Here is a 17042-nt window from a genome sequence, read left to right as displayed (position 1 = left end):
ATTTTCCATGACTGTCACATATCATTTTTTAGATTTATTTAAGCACTGACGAGGTTAACAATCAATGTTTTAAGCCTAATATGTTTAATCTAATAAACAATGAACTTTACCGCAAGATCAACAACAACAGCATCCGAGACAATCCTACGACCGGTTTCGTCCTTATTAGGACTCATCAGGCAGGAATAGTCGCGAGAAACCGCTATTGTGATCTTAAACAAGCGGGCTTAAGTACGAAGTACTGAAGCGATCGTTTGTGGGTAAAGTTGAAAAAATAGTTTTATGTTTAATCTAGAAAGATATTTTGTTTTATACAAGCCATATAAATACATAGTAAGTTTGAAATTTATTTATGATAAACTAAAACATTTAATCTACTTTAAATTACAATATTATAATTAATATAAATTATTGTATTGATATAATTGCTTTATATTGTTAAATAAAAGGGATTAAATATTTAAATTTTATTAGTTTATAATAAATAAGTTTAATTTTATTTATGTTTTTATAAATATAAACTTTTAGCCTAAAATGATCTTTAAAAAAGACATCAAATATAATATACTTTCAGTTTGATATTGGTGCAACATCATCCTAGGTAATTACCAAGGTTTTTTCGTGCACCTGGTCTAAGGACCAAATACTTAAAGCGCTTTTTTTTGTTCAACAAACTATATATTAACATCTTATTTATGTATAAAACTACTAGCATGAATTTTTCGTGATATTCAATATTAAAATAATTAGATATTCTATAAAACCTAATACAAAACATTTAATTTTAAATTTAAAAAAGTTGATAATATACTTTTCTGACAACATTGAAACTTTGTATTTAAGTTTTTAAAGGTATCATTTAAATTAAAATGGGATGAAGGTAGTCTTCCTCTTTTGATTTTAAAGACCGGACAGGATTGAATTTTAGATAAACATAAATAAAACATTCTATTTGAATAAGAATTGAAAATGTTTGTTTTTTAATAAACAAAAGATCTCTTCAAAGTGGTTGTATAAGACTGTGACTGATTTTTTTAATGGTTCTTACCATTTTTATTTATGGTATTATTTAAATTGAGTATTTTTTAATTTTTGCTATTTGGCCGTTTTTTATCAGCAGTGACATTTCTAATACAGTGATTTTTCATTGTATGATAAAATGTTTATACACAGCTTCATACATCAAATTTAAAAAAAGTCAATACTTATACTTTTCTGACAACATTGAAACTTTGTATTGAAGTTCTTAAAGGTGTAATTTTAGTTTTCCATTTCTTTATTTTTTGCTATTTGACTGATATTTATGAGCAGTGATATTTCTAATACAATACATTTTAACTAAAACTTTCTTAGTTGGATTAAAACTTTTTATTTTAGTATACTAAGTTCAACAAGTTTTTAGCTAATTTTTAGCCGTTTAGATGTAATAATTTAATGAAGCTACTTAAATTACATCTACTATAATATTTATTCTTAAGAAAATAAGAAGGCCTAGTTAAGCAATTTAACTTTTTAAAGCAGTTTATGTTGCTTTGCACTGCATACTGCACCCGTGACTTCACTGATAACATCTATCAAAATTTAGACTAAATATAAGTAAACTGAAAAGTAAGTAAACTAGGTTTAAAAAACATTGTTGTTAAACTTTAACAAAGTTTTTTATTTTACCATACAAAAGATACAAGTATTTTACTATTTTATTGCTAAATTAAAGAAAAAAAAGAAAAAATTAATAATGAAATTTGAAAATATTTGGTTAATAAAAATGAATTTTTGAAATTCACAATATGTTCGGCAAAACTAGTGTTTATTGGAAAAATAAAAAGTTTTACCTAATTCAAAAATTTTATTGTTAAACAAACAAAAAGCATATAAAGTAATTAAAATAGTGTTTTTAGCAACTTTGGTTGTACACATCTTTAAACTAAATAAAAAAATGAAACAAAGAAATTAAAGTTGTTCATAAAAACTTTTCATAGAAATTAAAACAATAAATAATAAAAAAAATATGATGGTTTTTTTTTAAACTAAGCTTATAACTCTTCACAACTTTCTAACAAAACTGAATAACTACACAAATCGCAGATGAACTTTTGTTTTTTTACAATCTTGTATTTAAAGAATACCCCAAGCAGCATACATGATACCACTGGCCACAATTTCCACATTCTAACTAAAATCATAAAAACTTGATTATTATTTACTTAAGAAGATAATAGTCTAAACTGGTAAGTAGTTTGTAACATATATAAACGTATATAATAGCAAAATTTGTCTTACCCAATTATTTTTTTTTTCCTTTTTTAGCCTGCCAACTGTTGTCGCAGATGGGTGGTATTTTTTGCAAATATTACAAGAGTTCGTATTGATTACTGTAAATAAAGTTCTAGTTACTTTTGAAATCATATGATACTAAAAAACAGAATAAAGTTTAGTAACAAATAATTTACCTCCTTCGCTAATTAATCTTGTTGCTACTTCTAATCTTTTGTAATAATTTTCTTCAACACCAGTTGTCAGCTTTATTTCTGATGGAAATAATGAAAGACTTGAGAGTATTTCTTCTGCAGCCTGTATATTTAAATCAAATGAACAATTTCATTATCAAGTAACATTGGTTTCCTATAATTTGTTTTAGACTAATTAGAAACTTCATTTTTACCTTGAGTACATGTAGTCTACAACTTGAACAGTCTTCTTGTCTGTTGTGACTTATACCAACAGCTTTTAATTCACTGACCACATTCAATAACTCTGCGTTGTTCTTAACTTGTTGCCTATTTCAAAAAAAAAAAGATTTTTTTTCAAAATAACTATATAAATAACCATTTAAGGTATCTTAAATACGTAAAAATTAAAAACAACATTCTATAGCTATTGCTAACAATGTACTAACTTGATGTTATCTATAAATTTTTCTCCTGACTGGCTAAAAAGGGCATCAAAAACATAAACTTTCTTGTTGAAGATAAACTATAAATTTTATTTAGTTATAACTAAACTATATATTAGACTTAAACAATTTTATCGAAAAGCAATTTTTGCATTACATAAGTTTTTAACTATTTGCATAATAAAAAATATATTACTAACAACTCCCTTCCAATGGTTTTGTTGTTCTTCATGAATAAAACTTACAGTTGTCAAAATTAGTTAAGTATACAAATTGTTTTTGGATAACTTAGCATAGGAATATTCCAATTGACTTGAAACAAAACTACAACAAAATGGTGTTTAATAAGTACACAAAAATAAAAAGCTGTTTTTAAAAACGTTTTTAGAGTTAAAGTTTTGTTAGAAAGTTGTGAAGAGTTTTAAGCTTATTTTAAAAAAATCATCATATTTTTTCATTATTTATTGTTTTAATTTCTATGAAAAGTTTTTATGAACAACTTTAATTTCTTTGTTTCATTTTTTTATTTAGTTTAAATATGTGTATAACCAAAGTTGCTATAAACATAATTTTAATTACTTTATATGCTTTTTGTTTGTTTAACAATAAAATTTTTGAATTAGGTAAAACTTTTTATTTTTCCAATAAACACTAGTTTTGCCGAACATATCGTGAATTTCAAAAATTCATTTTTATTAACCAAATATTTTCAAATTTCATTATTAATTTTTTCTTTTTTTTCTTTAATTTAGCAATAAAATAGTAAAATACTTGTATCTTTTGTATGGTAAAATAAAAAACTTTGTTAAAGTTTAACAACAATGTTTTTTAAACCTAGTTTACTTACTTTTCAGTTTACTTATATTTAGTCTAAATTTTGATAGATGTTATCAGTGAAGTCACGGGGTGCAGTATGCAGTGCAAAGCAACATAAACTGCTTTAAAAAGTTAAATTGCTTAACTAGGCCTTCTAATTTTCTTAAGAATAAATATTATAGTAGATGTAATTTAAGTAGCTTCATTAAATTATTACATCTAAACGGCTAAAAATTAGCTAAAAATGTGTTGAACTTAGTATTCTAAAATAAAAAGTTTTAGTCCAACGAAGAAAGTTTTAGTTAAAATGTATTGTATTAGAAATATCACTGCTCATAAATATCAGTCAAATGGCAAAAATAAAGAAATGGAAAACTAAAATTATACCTTTAAGAACTTCAATACAAAGTTTCAATGTTGTCAGAAAAGTATAAGTATTGACACTTTTTAAATTTAATGCATGAAGCTGTGTATAAACATTTTATCATACAATGAAAAATCACTATATTAGAAATGTCACTGCTGATAAAAAACGACCAAATAGCAAAAATCAAAAAATACTCAATTTAAATAAGACCTTTAAGAACTTAAATACAAAGTTTCAATGTTGTCAGAAAAGTATAAGTATTGACTTTTTTTTAATTTAATGTATGAAGCTGTGTATAAACATTTTGTCATACAATTAAAAATCACTGTATTAGAAATGTCACTGCTGATAAAAAACGGCCAAATAGCAAAAATCAAAAAATACTCAAATTAAATAAGACCTTTAAGATCTTAAATACAAAGTTTCAATGTTGTCAGAAAAGTATAAGTATTGACTTTTTTTAAATTTAAGGGCATAGGGGGGGGGGGTAAACACCCTTTTTTGGTTTTTGATCTTATTTTATAAAGTTTTTACTAAGCTACAAGATGCTTTTTACAGATTTATAAAAAATCAAAATAGTTTTTGAGATATAGCCGGTCAAAGTTGAAGCCAACAATAGGATCCTTATGGGAGGCGCAAACTAAAACAGCAAAAATAGACCATTTCACTAAAAATCTATCTTCTCCTACGTTTTTTGAGATAACTACCTCAAACTTTAAGGAAATGTTCCTTAATATATTTAGAAAATTCTGTCGGAAGGAATTTTTTCTAAAATAAAAAATAGAAATTTTATATTAAAAATAAACAAAAAAAACAGTTTTTTTTTTGTTTTTTTGTTATAAAATTTTAATTTTTTAAATTCTGTTCCGACAGAATTTTCTAAATACTGCAAGGAACACTTCCTGAAAATGTGAGGTAGTTATCTCAAAAAATGTAGGAGGAGATAGATGTTTAGTGATTTCTAGTTATTTGCTGTTTTAGTTTGCGCCTCCCATAAGGATCCTATTGTTGCCTCTGACTTTGACCGGCTATATCTCAAAAATTATTTTGAATTTTTTAAATCTGTAAAAAGCATCTTGTAGCTTAGTAAAAACTATATAAAATAAGATCAAAAACCAAAAAAGGGTGTTTACCCCCCCTATCCCCTTAATGTATGAAGCTGTGTTTAGACATTTTAACATACAATAAAAAATCATTGTATTAGAAATGTCACTGCTGATAAAAAATGGCCAAATAGCAAAAATTAAAAAATACTCAATTTAAATAATACCTTTAAGAACTTAAATACAAAGTTTCGATGTTGTCAGAAAAGTATAAGTATCGACTTTTTTTATTTTAGAATTGAATGTTTTGTATTAGGTTTTATAGAATATCTAATTATTTTAATATCAAATATCACAAAAACTTCATGCTAGTAAATATTTTTTTTTAATAATCTCAGGACTGATATATTTTTCTTGACTTTGAATGAGATTGATTTGATTTTTTCAATATTTTGTTATTTTTTAACTAATTTAGTAGAACTTGACTTTTATTAATTTTGAAAAGTAGAGTAAAAACTTTTTTTAAATTTTAAAAAATTCAAGATGAGTACAGTTTAAGGTCATTGAGGACAGTTTTTTAAATAAAAGAGTGACAACCTTGTTCAAGATACTTAAAACAAAAAGTAGTGTGTACCAGGGGTGTTGCAAATATCTTGCAGTAAGTAAGCAAAGTTGAAAAATCTAAAACAGTACAGACTTAAGTATCATTCCACAAGCGATTGTAAACAAAAAATGAAAACAAAGCTAAGTAGAGCAGAGGCAACTCGAGCAGAGGCGATTCGAGCAAAAACAACTTGAGCAGAGGCAACTCGAGCAGAAACAATCCAAGTAGGGACAACTCGAGCAGAAACAATTCAAGTAGGGACAACTCGAGCAGAGGCAACTCAATTAGAGACAATTCGAGTAGGGACAACTTGAGCACTGGCAACTCAAGCAGAGGCAACTTGAGCAAATGCAACTCAAGCAGTGGCAACTTGGAATTTTTTCTTTCTGCACCACCTTTGAAAAATACCACGCAACGCCACTGGTGTATATACTAATTTAATGATTAATACTTATTGTTTATAGTTAAATCAATTTCATATAAAAAACAGGGTTGCCACACACTTAGGGAACTCCGGGAATTTCCAAACTATAGAAAATATAAGGGAATTCGGATTTTTTCAACTCATTTTTTTTTTTAAATCTCAGGGAAAATTTTCTCTAGATCTAGAATGAGATTTAGTTAAGCCAGTTTCAATATGTTGTTCAAAAAAGTTAATCTATTTATTTTTAATTGGTTATTTAGAATTTTTTTAGCTTTGCGGATAGTTTTTCAATATTCTTAGAGGTAACATTGTAATTTATTTTTTTAAGTTCAAAGTTTATATTGATGAAATTTAAGTGTCATTATTCATTTGATGAGTGTTTTAATAAAGTTTTGCAAAAAACTCAATTAGATCTTGTAGTACAATGCATGAAGAAAAAAAGTACACTGCCAACATTTTACTTCAGCATTTATACACTGTACTGCCGATAAATTGAAAAAAGCCTTACTGACTGAGATTCAAAACTTAAACCAAAAAAGTTTTATCCAAATTTCAATAGATGGACCAAGTGTGAACATTGCTTTTGCAAAAAAAGTTGACACTGTTAGAGATGCTACAGGTCTCTTAAACTTATAAACACTGGGTCAGGCAGCTTGCACATCATTTATGGTGAATTCAAGTCCTGGGTTGAAGCTACACCGTGGAAAATCAAAAAAAATTTGAAACATCTCCATTGCTTGTGTGACAACACATCTGCTAGAAGAGATGATAATGTAAATGAAACTGGTTCAACCACTTTTCCTTTATCATTTTGTGACACAAGATGGTTAGAATCAAAGCAAGTTGCTGATAGAGCTATTTTTATTTGGCCTAATGAAGTAAAAGTAGAACAATACTGGATAAAACTGCCTGGTTACAAACAGTCACCAGGAAAAGACTTTATAACTATAAGCAATGCTGTAAACGATGACATTAATGGTTGTAAAATTGAATTTTTAAAAACAGTTTTTTTCAGAAATTTAGTAAGTATCTAATGCCGAAGCATACACATACAACCTTCCTTTTATTATTAATGAACAAAAATTAGCATGGCGTATTAGTAATTTGCACCTGAATTAAAAGAATTCAAGGATTTGAAAAAAAAACTCAGGAAAGTTTAAGGTTACTCAGGGAAGTTACTGGTCACATAAGAAGATTTTTTGATTCAAATAGTGGCAACACTGAAAAAAACACTTTCTCTTTAAGCGTTAATTGTTTTTATACCTTTTTAAGGGCATAAGGGGTCTACTTTGATTTTTACAAGTTGATCTTATTTTATAGAGTTTTATCTGAGCTATCAGACATTTTTAACCGCTTGAAAAAATTCAAAGTATTTTTTGAGGTATGAGCGATCAAAGTCAGTGACCTCAATAGGTTCCTAATGGAAGGAGCAAACTAAAAATGCAAAAAAAGACAATTTCACTAAAAATCTATCTCCTCCTTCATTTCTTAAGCAATCTTCTTCAAATTTTCACAGAAAGTGTATTATTAAATTTTAAAAAGATTGAATGCAGGAATTTTGAAAATTAAAATTTTTATTGAAAAAAAACCACCTAATTTTTGTTTTTTTTTATCTAAAACTTTTATTTTTTAATATTTTTAAAACTCCAACTATCAAAGTCTTCTAAATTACAAAAGAAACGTTTCCTGAAAGTTTGAGGTCTCTAGCTCAAAAAATGAAGGAGAAGATAGGTTTTTAGTAATTTTTTAAATTTCCTAGAAAATTGATGTTGAAAAATATTTGCGGTCCGTACGTTTGTATCGGAAACTTTTTATAAAAATTACAATATCTCAAAAGTTAAATAAGATTTTTAGTTCTATAAAAACTGGCTTGTAGTTTGTACTTTAAGCTTTCATATAAGATACAATATTATTTTTATTAAAAAAAAAGAATGTTGGATCCCCCTATGCCCTTAATTAAATTACTATTACTTAGTGGTTGTATAAACTGTATTTAATATGTATATTTTAAATGTTTTTAAGCTGTATTCAAAGGAATGATATCTTTTAATTAGAAATTAATTTGTTTGATCTCCTTTATTTTTTATTTAAATTACTTAAACTAGTACTTAATATATATAATTTAATAAAATTCATTTAAAAAACAATGTCTTAAATAAGAATAATTTATGATAAATAACATGATATGATAAATAACATGATAACAAACACATACAAAAAAATTGAATAAACTGACAATTATTTTTAGAAAATAAGTTTATAGAATTAGCAGGGTTGCTATACCTCCAGGATATTTTAAAATTATAGAAAATTATTTTTGTTGAATAATATGTTTTTCATTGCTTTTGATATTGTTATTAATGTTTTTTAGCCTTGAAGATAGTTCTTCACTATTCTTAGAAATAGATTTGTAGTTTTTGTTTTAAATCAGTAATTAGTATTTGTCATGACTTTAGTTTATATTAAAGTGTTTGAATTAGATTGAACTTAAATTTGCATCAAATACTTTATGTGGTAAGTTAGTCAACTAATATGTCAAAAAATTATCAAACTGTTTTTTATTATATATAAAATAACTGGGAACGGGTCTAAATTGCACGAGAAGAAAATTGCTCAAAGCCAATTTTGCACAAGGGCACAAAATTGCACAAGAAAACAAAATTACACAAAGACAATTTTGCACCAAGGGTCAATTTTGCACAAGAGTGAAAAAATAAAATAAAAATAACATTTTATAAAAAATTGAAAATGTTACTGACTGAGGGTAAGAGTTAGGGGTAACAGTGATAGTAAATAACTTAAAAAAAAAATAATTTATATATAAAATAAAATTTGGTGTGCAAAAGCAACCCTTCGTGGAATTTTATCTCCTCGTGCTAAGTATCTTCATGCAATTTTGTCCCCTAGTACAATTTTATACGCTTGTGCAATTTAGACAGCTACCCTAAATAACTAACATGGTTACATAAAATTATTCACATTTTTTTTAATTTCATTTTTTTAAAATTTAAATTGAATATTTGAAAACAGTATTTCTCATAAGTTAAGTGAACATTTAATACAGAAGTATACACATACAACCTTCCTTTTAATTATTAAGAAGAAAAATGAACATGAGGTGTAAGTAGTTTGCGCCAGAAGCAAAAAAATCTTTAAGGATTTGAAAAAAAACTCATGACAGTTTTTGGTCACTCAGGACATTTTTCTTTTGGTTCAAAGAGTGGCAAACTTGAAGTATTAACTACCCTATTCTAAAGTGATCACTATTTTTTTTAAATTAAAAATAATATTTACAAATGATGATTAATAAAATACTCTCAAAAATTATTTAATTATAATGAAAGTTTAATGTTGAAACTTTCAATGTATGTTTTTTTAATTTTAATATTTAAGTTAACAAAATTTTTTGATAAATTACAATTATAAGTTGCTGATAAGAAACTGAGTCTTATTTTGTTTAATTGTCATTAGTAATGATTTACTTGCAAATGTTCAGTAAATCATTTTAAAAGTTTTTTAATAATGTACAATGACTTAATAAGCAGATATATTTAAATAAACAAAAGTTAATAAAAGATGTCATATGAAATTGAAATTGGAAAGTTTGTGAGCTTTCCTTTAAAAAAAACAAATGATGTGAACTTAGCTGATCCTATGAATGCATTTGTAACCAATAACCTTAGCAAGGTTTGTTTAGATCCAATTGAATAAATAACAACAGCATATAATGTTTTAGATTAAATATCTCAAAAATTATTACAAATTTATATATAAGCATAAAATGTAATTCTACTTTTTGTGATCAAAATTGTATGTGTTTATGGAACCTACACTCATACATCAAATTTTATGAATCAAATACGTTTTGTAAAAAATAGCAAAACATCTTTTTTATGATGAATTCTTGTTTTCTTTAAATTTTTTATTCTTCAATTTTCTGTTTTTACACATAACAACTTTTTCTTAATTTTGAGAATTGGTTTCTAAAGATTAATGGAAGTTTAGATGATAATATTTCAAATTTATTAATTCCAAGTGTAAACTATGTCAAACTTTTAAAGAAACGTTAACTCAAGTTTTGAAATCTTTAGATCAAAAAATAAATAGACTGAAGGATTTTTTTTGCTATGAAAATAGAAAATTAAGAAAATTGTGATCTATACTTTTGTTTACAAACCTTATTTCTAAAGTTGAATATGTTTATAAAACTAGTTTAAATTTTCAAGTTTTATAAAAAAGTATTTACTTTTATATTAAAGTATTGACTTTCTTAAGACCTTGATGATAACTTTTTTTGGAAAATTATAACATTAAAAACTTTAAATTATTGCATAACTTCATAGTCATATCACAAAACTACTAAATAAACTTTTTGTCAAACAGTTCGTTTACTTTTCTCAAATAAAAGCATTTTTTTATTAAACTTATAAATAAAGATCTTATTTGATAGGCTGGAGACAGTGATCTATTGAGATCCATAGGAATTTTTAATGATATGAGAAAAAATATAACAACAAAGTCACTCGACAAACATGAGAATTCACTGAACCAACTTTTCAAGTTTGTAATTATGATACTGCTATTTAAAATTAATTTAGTTTAGTTAAGAAAATTTTATGTTTTTAACGTATTAAGTTTTGTACATAACTATTTCAAGCCCTAGGTTTATAAAATAGGGGGACGGGTCAAATAAGCACAAAAACACTTTTGCACGGAGAGTCAAATATGCACAAAGGGTCACTTTTATACAAAGACAGTTTTGCACAAAGACACATCTGCACAAAGGGTCTTTTTGCACAAAAGGAAATTTTTTGCACGACAAAAAAAAACTTATTAATAATAATGGTATTAATAACATTTATAATAAAAAAATTACAGACTAAGGGTTAGGGGTAACAGTGAAAATAAAATAATTTTTCAAAACTAAATAAAACTAAACAAACAAAAAAAAAGGAATATGTTAAAACCCAAAGACAAATATAAAAAATTTAACAACGGCCAAGGGTTAGGGGTAAAAGTGATAGTAAAAATTAATTAATTAAGTAAAAAGAATTTATTTAAACAAAGGCAACGTTGTTTCACTCAACAGGGATCTTCAGGCCCGCAAAATAAAAAAAAATAAGAAGATGGATAACTTATAAACAGTGCAAAACAATTAATATAATCAAATTTTTAAATTTAAAAAATCAAACGTCAATTTATTATTAAAGTGAACAGAAAATAATTAAATTAAGAAAAAATTTGGGTGGTTAAATTAATTTTTCTTCACTTTAACAATAATGTTAAATTGACGTATTGGTATTTTTAATTTAACAAAATTATACAGTAAACTTCCTTTATTCTACCAACATATGTTTCTGTAAGTCAACGAATCAACACACTTCAACTGGGTTCTGTAAAAAAATAATTACTGTAATGAGAGAATAGAAGCATAGAATAAAGTAGGTGTATATATGTTTTCATTAAAATAAGATATATTCTACAGATAATAGTTATTAATAGGTGAAATACTTAACATTAAATCCGACTGTTATAAAACTATATGATATATACACCTACTTTATATTATGCTTCTATTCTCTCATTACAGTAATTATTTTTTTACAGAACCCAGTTGAAGTGTGTTGATTCGTTAACACACAGAAACATATGTTGGTAGAATAAAGGAAGATTACTGTATGATTTTGTTTTTATTCATATTCCAGTAAAGTTACTTTACTAGGATCTTTTGTTAGCAAACAATTAAAACTATATTTTGAACAGTTATTTTTAATTTATAAATTTGATTATATTGAATGTTTTGCACTATTTATTAAGTTATCCATTGTCTTATTTTTTATTTTGCAGGCCTGAAGATCCCTGTTTGGTGAAACGACGTTACCTTTGTTTAAATAAATTTAATATTAACATTGTCTTCTAGTAAGTTTTGTCAAGACCTTTTGTGCTAAAGGAATACTCCTTACATATACCTAAAGTAAAATGAAGAGGAAAAAGAAAAGAAATGTTACGGACCAAGGGTAAGGGTTACGGGTAAAATGAAAATAAAAATTATAAAAATAAAATAAAACTTTTTACCCGAGCAACAGTGTCTTTGTGTTAAAGTGTCCCTTCGTGCATAATTGGCACCTACCTATAAAATAGTTGTTATGTCTTATTTTAAAGTTATATAAATTGTAATTCGTTTAAAAAAAAAATTCATTGATTCAAATTCTTAAGTTTAATCTTTCCTATGTTTTATGTATTTTCGAGGAAAAATTGAAAACTTCTAGCCTTACACAGGGATACTAAAAAACTTGGAAATCTGGAATTTGGCAATTTAAGCTAAAAAACCTGGAATTTTGAATAAAAATCACTAAAAAACCTGGAAAAACATGGAAATTTAAACAACTTTTACATGTTAAGTATAATTTTATTCATGTTATGTAGAAAATTTTTAATTTGACACAAAAATCTACCATAGAGATAATTTTTTTTGACATCATCAAAAAAAAAATATTAAAAACACATTTAAAGTAGCTTTACAGTATCTTTTTAATGTTTTTATACTTTTTAACACAGTTTTTTACCTTAAACTTAACTTTAAACTAAAAATATACCAAAAAATGTGTACTTTTAAAAACCTGGAGAAAATTTGTCAAAAATATTTGGCAACCCTGATTACACACAATTCCCTAATCATTTTACAATACTTGTCTCTAATATAATTCATCTAAAATTTGTTCAATGCACGCTTTTAATTTACATTGACTAGTGATTTTAAGTAAGAAGATGTAACAAAGTATAATTTTAATCATTTTTTTATTATTTTTGAAACAATTTTCTATTAAATTTAATAAGCTCTTAGGTAATAAGATATTCGTTAATAAAAAAAACTTCAAGTAACTTTCATTTTTATAAAATGTTCAAATCAATCTTGTTTTAAGTTAAATCTTGTATTTTAATGTTGTTTCACTAAAAATTTTGTATCAAACTTTCAAAAACTATTCTATATAAAACTATTATAAAATGAAAATAAGTTACTTAAGTTAAGTGTTTAAAAAGTTTGTTTAAATAATTCATAAAATTGGCGTCTTGCAGAACCATGCAAATTTAAATAATTACTTTTGCTTTATATTTGTCTCAGAAATATTAATTATGTAAAAAACTTTGTTACAAAAGTTGTCTCAGTCCTAAAATTATTATTAAATCTAGTTTCTTTTATTGACTAAAAATAATTTTAAAACAAATTTTTTTGTAAATAAGAAAATTATCAATTTTTATTGATTGCAGTTTGTATAGAATATAGATAATTAAAAATACCAGTTGTTTCAAAGTTATCACAAGTTTTAATTCAAGTAATAATGCACTTTCTTTTTAATTAAAGGCTTAATAATCCTACCAAAATACTCTTTAAAATACAACTTACTAAACAAATAAATACTAAAATAAAATTAAATATGATTTTTTTTTTGGTATGAATATCTTATATATTTTTTTATAATAGAGTGTAGAAATAGCTTATGATATATTGATTATGTTCGAAAATAGTTTAGCAAATTAAATTAATATTAAATACAAATTTTGAAAATACTACTGACCATTAGGTACTACTGCTTATAAATATGGCAACCTTTAAATTTCCAGGTGATTTTTTTAACATTTGGCAAACACCACAAAAACACTCTCTGCTAAATTTTAGATGATTTAAAAAACTTCACCTTGGCAGAATTAGATTTTCTAAAATCCCACCCCATTGCAAACTGTATGAGACCCAAAAATGCAACCTTAGAGTTTTTAACTTGAATTTATTTTTTTACATGTGGAAATTATCACAAAAACACATTGTGCTTAATTTGAAACATTTTAAAGAAAGTTTAAAGAAAATTCAAGAAAACTTACAAAATTGATAAAAATTACATAAAATCAAGAATTGCCTCCAAAAAACTTTCTTAAAATTGTCTTAAATTGTGCGTAGGATACTTTTGTGTTAAATACCAAATGTAAAAAAAATAGTTGTTATGATTTTTATACGTGAGAATTCTTATGCTATGGTAACCCTAATACTAACACCACTATTAAAATTGGGTTGTATATGAAAATTTTTATCAGAATTATTGTTTTTGATAAAAATATATATTAATTACTAATAAGCATTTAGTGTTAAGAGTAATATATTTTCATTCAAATAAATTACACAGAATTTTTTTTTTCAAAGATTTAGATATAAGTTCTATTTTTTTATTTAACTTAATTACTTAAAAGGGTTTCTTATACTGGTAGTTATATATAATTACTTTTGTAATCAAGACGATAAAGTCTGCATAACTTAAATTGTGACTACTTATGACTAAAATATTTCTAACTACTTATAATTTATTTGTATCATATTTTTAGTTAGCATCTAAAAAAAAAGTTAAGTTTTTTTATAAGTTTAGAATTTTTATACTCATTTGGTTGTGTATAAATTGTATTTATACTTATAAAAGTATTAATGTTTAAATTTTTACAGCTATTATGACCAATTTGCATCTGTAAACTTAAAGATGCCCTTTCGTGAAGGTGTTGGCGTAAATGCTAGCTTTACTTGGAAATGTTCACTTAACAAAAATAAGTCTTTTCTAAAGGGTACTCCTAAAATTAGTAAGTGTTTGGATAAAATTATATTAGAAAAAAAATATTAATCACATTTTTTGCTTTTTTTTTCACTAGTTTTATTTATGAATTTATATACAAATCTGTTTTTATAAGTATTAGGATAAATTTCATTTATTATTTCTAAGCAGAAGAATTCGGAAAAATATTCTTTCGAGTTCAAATATTACTTCTTTAAATAGGTTTATCAAATGGAAAACTCGAGCAGTTGTGTGTTTTATACAACATTTCAGCTTTGATGGGTCAAATTGCTGCAACTTGCAATTTTTCAACTGATGATGGTTTAAAAACAGCTATGAAATATTTTCAAGTACGTTTTGAATTTCAGTCTTAGAGTACACCAGATAAGCATACAGCTTTTCAAATAAGCCTTAGAATAGTGACGAACGTAAATGTTTAGTATAAAACTGAGCTTTTAATAAAAAGTATTAGACTTGTTGTTTTGAAATAGTTGATAAATAGTTTAAGTAAAAGTTTTGATAAAAAAATTAAATGGGTACTGCAATATTTGTTGTCAATTTTCAAGGAAAGTTTAAAATTTGAAATAAATCTATCAATATTTTATTAAGTTAATGTGTAAAATAGTTATGTATAAAAAATGGGAACGGGTCACTTTTGCACGAGGGGACACTTTTGCACGGCAAATATTTTGTACAAAGGATCATTTTTTGACGAGGAGACACTTTTGCGCGGTGTCATTTTTTCACGATGATAATTTTTTAGGGCAGCATTGTTGCACAACGATACTTTTGCACGGAGGGTCACTTTTTCACGGCAACTCTTTTGCATGGAGGGTCAATTTTGCACGAGGAGACACTTTTGAACAGTGTCACTTTTTACAATGAAATTTTTGCATAAATTTTGTATCAAGTTATGTTTTTATTTTCGTTTTAATATATAAACAATTTTTGTTTATTTTTTTTTATTATGTGTCTTTCAGTTCTAGGTTTTGATGCCTAGGTCCATCATATTGACAATAAACTTGTAACCGTATAGTAAAATATATAAAAAGCATAGTTGTTGATTAATATATCAAAATTCCAAATAAACTAGAACAATTTATTTACACTTAAATAATTCTTTTATCCTAGTTTCTAAATAATTTAAATTTTTTGTCCCTGTTAAGATTCTTAATAATGAATTTTATTTTATCTTTTCGTTAGTTTGTTTCTCACAATAACTTTTACTGTTTAAAATTTTAAATATTTCATTTCTTGCCTTTAATATAGGCAAAAAAATTTAAGTTATAAAATTTTAGTTTTCAGTTTCTTTTTATGTTACTGATTTAGTACTAGCTAAAAAAAATTTAATCGGCCTGCATGCACAATTGATGTTCCGTGCGAAAAAGTCATCGTGCCAAAGTGTTGCTGTGCAGAAATTTCATTGTAAAAATATGACATTGTGCAACAATGCTGCCATAAAAAATTGTCATAGTGAAAAAGTGTTGCCGTGCAAAAATGAACCTGCGTGCAAAAGTGATGACTGTGCAAAAGTATCCCCTCGTGCAAAAGAGTTGCCGTGAAAGTGTCCCCTCGTGCAACAGTGACACCCACCCATGAAAAATGTATGTATACCTAAAAAGAAAAAAAATATTTTGTTTATTTAAGTAATGAGCCTGTTGAACAAAAGTGAATTAGTTTTTTATTAGATTCTGAAAATTTATTATTTTTAAATTAAAAATATGAAATAGTGTTTGTTATTTAATTTATCAGCAATTGACATTGTTTTTTTTCTAAAATACTGTTATTTTAATTCTTTTATACCATTTTCTTATGAAGTTAGGTCAAATTTTCAATTTGAAACTAGCTAACAAAATTAAAATATTTGAAACTTTATAAGCCATTCTGGCATTTTGACTGAGAGTGAAATAAATAAAGTTAGAATCTGTTACTAATCAGTAAATAAAAGCCATCGCAAAGAGAATTTATTCATTTTTACAGGGTTGCCAAATGTTCAGGAAATCAGGAAAAGTCAGGAAAAATTAAAACAAATGACAAAAGTCAGGAAAAGTCAGAAATTTGATAAAATTTAAAAGAAAGTCAGATTTGTCATATAAATTTACAAATTTCCTTATTTTCCAAAGCCTTCAAATGGTAAAAATTAATTAAAAATCCTTTAAAGTCAGAAAAAAATTCCAAAATTGTCCTAGAAATTTACAAAATTATTTTATTTCCAAAGCTTTCATCTAGTATAAATTAGTAAAATATCCTTGATAAAACTGCAAAATTTTTCTATTAACATATTGAACAAGTTCTCCACTTGAA

The 17042-nt window shown here is 25.3% G+C and overlaps 1 protein-coding gene across 2 annotated transcripts in view; it reads left to right on the top strand.

Annotated features, from left to right (window-relative positions):
* The first annotated feature begins 9692 nt into the window (after positions 1–9692).
* Positions 9693–17042, top strand: part of LOC145833700 (programmed cell death 6-interacting protein-like) — a 32387-nt gene continuing 25037 nt past the window's right edge. For both annotated transcript variants that reach the window (XM_082940847.1, XM_082940848.1), the window contains exons 1-4: positions 9693–9834; positions 10598–10707; positions 14636–14766; positions 14961–15088. In XM_082940847.1, coding sequence (XP_082796973.1) covers positions 9724–9834; positions 10598–10707; positions 14636–14766; positions 14961–15088 — 480 coding nt within the window. In that variant the 5' untranslated portion in view covers positions 9693–9723. The remainder of the gene's footprint in view (positions 9835–10597; positions 10708–14635; positions 14767–14960; positions 15089–17042) is intronic.

This window comes from Thalia democratica, chromosome 4, assembly GCF_965202585.1.
Source record: "Thalia democratica chromosome 4, ktThaDemo2.hap1.1, whole genome shotgun sequence".
In the NCBI taxonomy this organism is placed as follows: domain Eukaryota; kingdom Metazoa; phylum Chordata; class Thaliacea; order Salpida; family Salpidae; genus Thalia; species Thalia democratica.
The sequence above is the reverse complement of the archived record's forward strand: the minus strand, read 5'-3'. Positions and strand labels throughout refer to the sequence as shown.